The 9,635-nt window shown below is 50.2% G+C and overlaps 1 protein-coding gene across 7 annotated transcripts in view; it reads right to left on the bottom strand.

The window, feature by feature from the left end:
• Positions 1–794: 794 nt before the first annotated feature.
• FBXO31 (F-box protein 31) overlaps positions 795–9,635 on the bottom strand; it is a 50,064-nt gene continuing 41,223 nt past the window's right edge. For 4 of the 7 annotated variants that reach the window (XM_037142372.2, XM_037142373.2, XM_037142374.2 and 1 more), the window contains one exon: positions 6,384–8,769. In XM_037142372.2, the coding sequence (XP_036998267.2) occupies positions 8,547–8,769 (223 nt within the window). In that variant the 3' untranslated portion in view covers positions 6,384–8,546. Of the gene's footprint in view, positions 2,812–6,383; positions 8,770–9,635 lie in introns of those variants that run through there. The other 3 variants (XR_008391903.1, XR_008391902.1, XM_037142376.2) reach the window with 3 other exon arrangements.

Genomic DNA, 9,635 nt, shown 5'->3' with positions numbered 1-9,635 from the left:
GAAGGAGGTGGGACCCGCGACCTCACAGGGGCTCGCAGATGCTGTTCAAAGGTCGGTTTCACCGAGCCAGGCAGCATTTCGGCCTGAGTATATCACACGCAGGATTTGGCGTATACTTGTATTTAAAGTCCTAAATTGTAATGAAATTCGTATTTAACTGTGCATTTAACTTACTGAAGAATCTGATGCCCCTGCCGATGGGCTCAAATTGTGACTTTTAGGGAAATATGTATTTCTTGAGCAACCTGAAGTCTAAAAGGCCGTGCAATTCAAAACAGCTGTCATCGCGAAGGTCCCGCTGCTGTTTTAAACCCTTTGGCCCCTTTTCCCGTGCCCCTTAGTCTCCCTCCCTCCACCCTTCCTCCCCTGCACAAGTGCACACTCTGCACAGCTGCTAAAACGAAAACAGGAATACATCCTTATGTAAAACCAAATGCATTCTGCCTGTGTTCCTTTAATTTGTCACAAGCTTCAATTTATATTTCTTGGAAGTGTGTTTTTACACACTTTTCAGTATTTTCATGCTGACTTGAATAATCTTAATATTTACCCAAACCATCATAAAAGGAACTGCAGCCCCGATGGACAGCGCCCCAATATGCTATGTTCTAACCATGGGGCAAACAGGGTGCTCACAGGCACTGCTCAGCTCTCTTGGTTCCGCCATTTACCCCTGAGAGTGGTAGGTGACCTGTGAGCAGGCTGAGTGCCCATGCCAGGACACACATGCATTCTCATGCGCATGCTCTTCTGGCCAGCACCCATGCTGACTGGGCAGTGCCCCTGCCATATTAGCTGCCAAATGTCTGAAGCCTTACCCCCGGTATCTGTGTGTTTGTAAAAGTCATCACTGGTCTCTTAATAGCTAGTGACAAAACTACCCAGGAATCTCATTATTAGGCTAGCATTTTATTTATAGGTAGCTGCCTTGTGTCTGCCCCCTTTGGAGTTCTTTTGGCTGCCCTGCTGTTTCAGTTCTCCTGAGTCCACTAAAACATGGCTGTAGCATAGAGGACAGGCTCATGCCCCCCAAAACCCTGCCCATTACTGCTGGGACACTGTCTTGCCCTTTCATGTCAAGAGTAGCTCATTACTGTCCCCATCCCAATCAGGAATGGCTACAATTAAAAGGACTGAAGATACCAGTTTCTAAGGATGTGGCAGGCAGAACCCCCAGACATTGCTCATGAAATAGATACAATTGTGTTGGCAAACTGGCGGCGTTATTGGCAGTGTTATAAAACCTAACCTTGAATACCTGAGAACAAAGCAGTTTCTTGCCCAAGGACAGACCCAAGAGAAATGAGAACTTATGTCTGCCAAAAGATGGGCAAAAACATCCACAGCAATCTTCTGTTAACAGCTCCAAACTGGAGATGACCCAAATGTCCATAGGAGAACAGATTTTCTTTAAAAATGTATGGCATATTTACTACGTGACAATAAAAAGAACATACATTCACAGCCCACGACAAAGTGGATGAACAAAGCACACGGACAAAGAAGCCAAACCCCAAAATGTGTATGTGATTCCACCTGTAGGATGTTGAAAGACAGGAAGGCAAATCCACCACGACACCAGCTGGTGCCCTGAGGGGACCCCACGTACATACCCTGCCCCAAGTGTTCAGAATAACAAGGGGCCTGATCCCAATCCTTGCCCTGCCTCTTACTCACCATATATGGCAAATCTCCTAACTTTTCCAAGCCTCGGTTTCATCAGTAAACTGGTGACAACCATAGAACACATCCCATAGGAAATTTGAGATCAGGTAAGACAGCAAGAAAGGTGCCAGAGAGCTAGGCACATCAACCGCCACTAACTGAGTGTGGCAAAATTGTAACCCACCCCCATCTCCCATTCCCTTCCCACTGTAAGCAAGAGTTGGCTCATTGCCACTGTCTGGGGAGGGAAGTGGGACCAGAGAAGCCTGTGGCTGTCAAACATTTCTGTGCCGGCTCTTGTTTCCAAAGTTCCCAGGGAAGGGAAGGGAGAGAAGAGCGAGGGCTTTGAGTCCCTGAGTCATGGCGCAGATGGGCAGTGTGTTCACCAACCAAGGGCACCTGCAAGAGAGCACGAGGACTTCCTTTCAGCCTAAGCACCCAGCCTAACTGACCAGCCACGGGCCTAGAAAAGGGGCTCTACAAACCTAAATCCTGTGGGTTAAGTTACATCATAACTTTAACATAAAACCTAAGAACTATAGTTTTTTTAAATTCATGTGCCTTAGTGGGGGACTTCTGTGTTATGTGCCTGGTCCCCACTGGTGGACAGCATCATGTGAGACTCGGCTGCCAAACCCTCACCATTTCCTCCTGGGATCACAAGTTTCATCGTGCCCGATTCTCCTTGCTTCCCAGTCTGTGACTAGCGTCTGCCCTCAATGAGCTGTAAAACTTCAGCATCCTGGTCTCTCTTCTTCACGGTGTCCTCCTGCAATCTACCGGGAGACATGGAACCCACCATCATCCTCTTCCTGACCGTCATCAGAGCACTGCAAAAGGGGCACAGACCAAGCCAGACAGCCAGGCTCTGAGTCTGTTCATTTTCAAATGCCTCTGTCACTATCACCTCACCCCCTAGCCTGCCCCCCCCCGACACACACACACCAAGGGCCCACATCCTAGTGCTTTCCAGAGGTCAGCGTGTCCTCTAAGAGAAGAGGGGTCCTGAGAAGTGTCTCACTTGCCTATGGCCATCAACAGAAGCTTGCCTTCCAATACAACCACGGAAACTGGGATCAGAGGGCAGCTCTGTGGTGATGAGGAGCATCCACCAGGCTCAGCCAGCCTTCATCTTCATCCTTCATCCTGCAGGGAGCGAGAGGAGAGGACACAAATTGGGTCTGGGTCCAAGCCTGCCTCCTGGCCAGTCCACATAGTACTCAGCAGGCATTCTCTGAATGACTGAACAAGGGTGTCCTGTAAATTCCTCCTGTTTCCTGCGTTCCCAGGTTGGGATGGCAGCTGCCCTGAGCCAATGCCCAGGTGTTACCCAACCAAAGTGGAGTTCAGCTGCCCGCCACCAGCAGAGGCTGCCTCTAGAGGCAAAGGCTGGTGAGAAAAGAAAATTTTTTATTTTATTTTTTTAAATTTAGATGTTGCACAATGTGAGAGAATGGCAGACAATGGTCTCAAAGCCCATTTCTTTCACAAAACCGAGACAAAACCCAGCTGTCTTCAGCAAGACCAAAACAAAAGACAGAGTCTACCCTGACTGGTGTGGCTTGGTTGGTTGGGCATCATCCAGCAAAGTTAAAGGTCACAGGTTTGATTCTTGGTCAGGACACATACCTGAGTTGAGGGTTTGGTCCTGGTTGGAGCACATACAAGAGACAAGTGAATGATGTTTCTCTCTTGCATAGATTATTTCTCTCCCTCTCTTCAGCTCTCAAAAAAAAAAAAAAAAAAAAAAAAAAGACAGAGTCCAGAGTTCCTGTTCCCATTTAAAATACTGTCCTTTGAGACTCACAGCTTGTTCCTGGCTGCTCTCCAGCTTTAGGATCTCTTGTTCCCGCACGTGGGGCCAGCACTGCCATAAGCCACGTGGCTTCTAGGGCCACAAGGCCCTGCAAACACACCAACCAGTGTGTTCTCCAGGTGGGCAAAAATGTTTCTTCGTTCCCCTGGGTCTGTATCAGCTGGGGAGGGACCAGGTGCTTTCTTTTGCTTTTGGTGGATCCACCTCCCAACCAATCCCTTTTCTCCCCTGGCTAGACTGACAGACAGGTCTCTTCGTTCAGCACCTCCCCTTTTGCCATTTTATTTTTTATTTGAGCATACGCTGCCCCCAATTTGGTACTGGAAAGGGATAGGAGGGCTTTTCCCTTTTTACCCAATTATCTTGCTAGCCTTGCAAGTGCTCAGTGTAAGGACTTCCTCCTGCCCACCATTTTGCTGGGGGTGGAGCACTGGCAATGCCCCCCTCCCCCAACTATCTTGCCTTGGCCCCCATCTGTTCACCATCTTACCCCGGGAGACCTTTCCTGTTCCACGTCCTTAGCTCGCTCCCAGCAATCTGGACAGCCTCTCAGTATCACAGGCACCGGCTGTCCACTGAGCGGTCATGGTGGCTCTGTGAGGTGGGCTCCAGGACGGAGCCCCCAGCAGGCCGGTCCCAAGACTGCATAGGGCCAGTGGCACACATGTGAAAGCGTCATCAGCTCTTCTCATCCCCCAACCCAGCGCAGCAGTCCTCAACTCTTCACCCGGAGTCTTATCCCTTCCCAGGGTTCAGGCTGTGCCAACCCTTCCCAGAATCCCCAAAGCAGCCTCCTGGGAGACATCTCCTACCCCCCTGTTCACCTGCAGCCCCTTCTCAACATGGCAGCCTGAGCCATCTTCTGATCAGAAGTCTCCCAGAACTCCCAGGGGCTCAGAAGGAGGACCCCGGTCCTCACAATGCCCGAAGGGTGCCATGTGACCTGTGCCTGTGTGAATACAAGCACACCTGTGCACATCTCATTCCCAATGACAGTGTCAGGCAAACTTGCGGCATTGTGGTGCTACCAGACTCAAGGGGCTTGTCACTTGGGGTGTTCTATTCAGGGAGATGGTGCTTGTCCTCGGCTAGTCTCATTTACTTGAAGCAAGTGAACAGGACAGACTCACATCCAGAGTTGTCTCCCCGAAGGGAGGCTTAGCCGTTGCTTGTATACACTATTTGGTAATCATTTCTTCTTGGCAGTTGGCTAAACTTATCAGGTTGGGTTCTGATTAAGCTCATCCTTTACAGGCTGCCTCTGAAAAAAGTTATACTTTAACACTTAGCAAAAATAGCATTTCCTGGTAGTAATAACTGCTCAGATCTTGAGATCCTTGTCCTAATGGTGGCTTTCTTCTACTCTTTAAATACTTCCGAGAGAGTTTAGTCAAATGACAATCCAGATCTTTTCCCACAAATAAAGACAGAGGGGTTAACCTATGTTAACGCTGGGATGGCCCATGAATTGGGGCGTTTTCTCCTCAAAGTAGGTCGGGGTTGTATGAGGACATTCATAGCACTCCTAAGGGCTGGAACATGAAGATAATGAAAGGTTTCCAGAGAACATGACTGCTTTCTCCAAGCTCTGAGCCATACAGTGGGCTGCTCAGAGTCTATGCACCGGACAGCATGGCCACAAGGAATTCAGGGAATTCCAAGATAACTGTGATTGAGTTCACCAAATGACAGAGACTGAGCAGGTTTCTGTTCTGTCACTGTTCATGAGCACTAAAAGGTGACTCACTCTGAGTGTCCTCAGGGTGGAGAGAATCAGCTGGCTGAGGGAGGGGGTTGGGCTGTCTAGGCTACAGCAGTCAACTCCAAGTTCTCAAAGAAAAGGCCTGTCATGTGAACACCTGGGCTAGTTCGGCATGAGGTGGGAATGAAGGGCTACCTGCACCTAGCTAGTCAGACCACTGTGTGCATTCCTGCCCTACACACTGGCCAGGTGGATGTGCCTGGTCCTGAGCTGCCTGGTGTCAGGACAGAAGGGTGAGGAGGGAGCAGGGCGGCTGTGGCAGTAAGCACCAGCCAATGAACCAGATGCCCAGACCCAGCAGGGGGTTAGGAAGGGAGGTCCCAGTCTGGACTGCGAAAGGAGTTGAAACTCTCCCCCTGCCAGGGGACCTTCAAACCTGTTCAGACTCAGCAGTAGACACTGGCAGTCTGAGCTGGACAGGCAGACATAAATGGGTATATGGCCAGACCCATGTCACAGAGTTAGGGAAAAAAGTTCATCTGCAACAGTCTCATGCAACAAGCATTCAGCCCCAATACAGAAGAATCTCCACTGACTTGTTAGAAACATCCAATGGCATCCTCTTCAGGTGAGGAGCAGAGAGCAGGGCATGTTCAAGTATGCGGAGATACAGCTTTACCTCCCAGTCCACACAAGACTTACCTTACCCAGCCTCACAGCAGCAAGATGGCAAGTGAAAGTGGTGCCAAAGATGGAAAAATGTCTGAGGACCCTCCTAAGCCAACTGCCACTTTCCCCAGATCAAGCACCACATGGACACTGCTGGTCCCTAAAGTGGGTCTTCAGGTTTGTTAGTTCATTGGAAGTTAATTCATGCAGCAAGTTCTAACAAGCTGCCTGACCAGTTCCTTGACCAGGGAAAGCCAGCTGGTGTTGGATCCCTGCACATTCACCTGCTACAGCGGAAGCAAAGGACACATTGGAGTGGGAGAACATATATTCTGGATGACAACTGCTGGCGCTGCCTGGTGTCACTGCAGGCCACTGCCAGATGGACAGGCCCTACAGGCTTTGGGGCTTCACCTCACACCAGAGACAGGGCTGATGTGAACGCAGCCCACAGCCTAAAACCGAGGGTTATTTTACTCAGTATTAGTAGAAACCAGGTATAGACCCAAACACCAGAGGCAGGTTACATCATTCCAATTTGAGACTGGTTTATAATCAGAAGTGCTCATCTTCCATCCGTGTGCACTTTACAAAGCTTAGGGGAAGCCTTAGATGGAGGAGTCCTTCAGAGCAAGCTTGATGCTCTGGGTAAAATAGGCATTTTCTTGACTTTATTTAAACAATGGTGAAACTTAGAGAACAAGAACCAGCATGTCCAGTTGTCCTTCATCTTCATTTTCCTCAAAGCTTCATGGCCACAGCTATCATGTGCAGTCCAGGGCTGGCCACGCTGGGCACGAGAGAAAAACCTCATACTGCAAGATGGGAGCACTGATACTTGCAAGCTCAGTCCTGAAGAAGATGTGGAAACTGGACTTGACTGCAGGACCTGCCAGAAGGACCTGGAAGGTGAGCCCTGGGTATGAATCTCTGATGAGATCCGGCTGACGGTGCTGGGTGGCTGAACCCCACAGCTGCCCAGGTGGGACCTCATCTTCTCCACTTGCCTCTCCGGGTCTCCACAGAACCTCCTGGGAGGGCCCATTTGCCACTCAGGGAATGTGTCCCAGAGCCTGTCAATTGTGACACTGGGAAGTGAAAGAAGGTCAAAGTTGCCAAAGGAACTGAAGTTAAGGGCAGTGGAGATTTTTTTTATTAAAAAAAAAAAGGGGGGGCCAGTCAAGGGGAAATTAATTGGGAAAACAGAGGACACATTTCACGAGACAGTTCGGGTCAGTCTCTGTATGAGGGTGCCACGAAGCTGCCCCTTCCCTGGGGATCCTCACACTCAGTACAACCCGGCCAACAGGGACAAGCAAGGAAGAGAGGACGAAACTCTGCCCTGCCCTCCATAAAGCACACACCTGGGCAGGTGGTGTGGAGATGGACCTCTGCAGGCCACAGGGAGCACTGAGACATTCTTGGAGGCCAGCATGCATTTAGGGCTCCATTCTTCAGGAGATACTGAGATTAGCACGGACCTCAGAGGGGGTCCCCAAACGTAGTTGTCAACCTAATATGGGCACAGCGCCAGTACAAGAGTCAGTGCTCAGGGTCTCCATGAAGGAGGGTCCTGGTCTCCAAAGTGCACCCCAATGCCCACAGTGTGACTTTTCTAAGCTGCCCTTAGGTAGCTGCCCTCTCAGCTGTGAAGGGGCTGCACAGTCCTCTCATGCAGCCACTTCTGACACTTTAACACTTCCAAGAACAATGCCAGTGTACACTGTGCAGACAAAATAACTGCAGGGTCATAAAAAGACACAGACTCTGACCCAGTTCTGGGACACGTGGCTGAGTTTGCAGTTGTACCATCAGAGTGTGTGTGTCGAGGAGGGGGGACTATGTGCAATGAGTACTGACTAGAACTGACTGCTGGGAAGGTTCTAAACCTGGAGAAAGGCCAGGGCGAGCCATGGGTGCTGCCTGGGGACCAGGACCCACGGTGCTGTTCGCAGGGCCTCCAAGCTGCTCAAAGGCCTGCAGTGACCTTCCCTAGTGACCCACACCTCTAGCCCATTTCCCTGATTCAGAAACTGAGATGGGGGTGAAATGCTTTTGTCCAAAATCCAAGTAAGTCAGTAGAGAAATGGGAACTCACAAAAAAAGTGAAAAAAATATAAAGGAAAAAACCAAACCAAAACAAACAAAGCAAAAAAAGGAGAAATGGGAATTCAGTCCTCAGTCCCTAGACTGACATCCCCAATTCACTAGGGCTCTCTTTCCACAAACACTGCCTCTCCCTTCCTGCCCAGGCTACACAGAAGTTCACCTCGCCAAGACCCTCCCTCACAGGCCCACAGCCACTTCCATTTGCTTCCTGCAGAACAAAAGGTACAGCTGGCACCCCCTCCACACTGGACCCCTTAAATCAAGAGACTGAGTTTTGGCATGAACTTCCCTGAAGGAGGATTTTGTTATCCCTAGAAAACTGTCCGTGAGCCAAAGACAAACTCGATTTCTCCAATTCTTTTTTTGTTGTTGTTGTTATAAGACATGCTCAGCTCAGCTTTCCCATCAGCTACTGACAAATGTGCAGGCCTACGCTGACACGCTATAAAAGTATTTCAGGTGGCTGAGCCAAGATGCCTTCAAGAAGGTGGGTGTCCTGGTCGGAAGGTTGAATCTCAAAAGTGCATGCTGCTGCTCTTCCCAGGTCTCGGGGTCTGGAGCTGCCCCCAGCAGAAAGAGGGGCTGTCAGGAGGTCAGGGACTGAATGTTCTTGAGCATCTCCTCGAAGGCCTGTGGGGATGGTGCGTCTGCATTCCGGAAGGTGGCCTGGACTCTGCTGTACAGGCTGAAGGATTTCAGCTCCAGCCAGATGAACCCGAAGCGGTCCTCGTCGAACAGGATGAAGACCCCGGGGGTGCGCTCAGGGCTAGTGAAACCATGGTCAGCAATGAGGCCTGTACCATAGAAACTGAACCAAGAAAGAGGAAAAATACAAGGGAGAGAAGAGTAAGAGGGGCTGCGAGGCACTGTGCTGGCCCAAGCCAAGAACTGGTCATGCTGCAGTACTCTAAAACCCTCTCCTCCCATTCAAGCCAATTTTCGCTCTTTGTAAACAAGAAGCTAAGAGTCAGCTGGCACCCTGAAAGAGCCTATCCTCGTGGGGCGCCTGAGCACCACTCAAAGTCCAGCACACCGAGCCATGGTAGCAGAGGAGTGGGGCTCTGGGGGTTTGGGGGACAGACATTCACTTGCAGAGCATGTGAGAGGGCTTGCTGAGCTCCCCCATACAGTTGGGCTCACCCTACCAGCCACTGATTCCTACCACCTCGCCCAGCTCTGGGAGGAGGGTCTCAGGCAGTCCCACCTCAGAATCTGTCCCAAAGCATGTTTTCATCATGCAGGCCTGGGTTACAAAAATCTTAATTTCCAGGGTAGTTATGTCAACATATGAACACTTCAAATAAAATCAATAAAGACTTATTGGCATGCAACTGGCATTAATTCACAAAGTAGAACTTTCAAATACCTATATGGCCAAGTTTTGAGATCTAAGTCAGGCTGAAATACATTTGTCCTTCTTACAAAGAACCTGGTGCTTCTGCCCATGACAAGAAGTCAGGGGCTGGCCCAAATCTCCCAGCAGGTGGAATGGTACCTGAGATCCCCCCACCTCCTCCTGCCATGCTGAGGCTCTGCTGGGTGCGAGAGGGGAGAGCAGCCTGTGCTTCAGAGGGTTTCCTGGGTGGAATGAAAGCACTACAGCCCACAGGGAGGCAAAGGAATGCCCACTGGGCTTAGAGAACACAGCAAATGTCTTCTGCACCAGCACTGCAA

This window comes from Artibeus jamaicensis, unplaced genomic scaffold (genome assembly GCF_021234435.1).
Source record: "Artibeus jamaicensis isolate MK-2021 breed Jamaican fruit bat unplaced genomic scaffold, CSHL_Jam_final contig_464, whole genome shotgun sequence".
Taxonomy (NCBI): domain Eukaryota; kingdom Metazoa; phylum Chordata; class Mammalia; order Chiroptera; family Phyllostomidae; genus Artibeus; species Artibeus jamaicensis.
The sequence above is the reverse complement of the archived record's forward strand: the minus strand, read 5'-3'. Positions and strand labels throughout refer to the sequence as shown.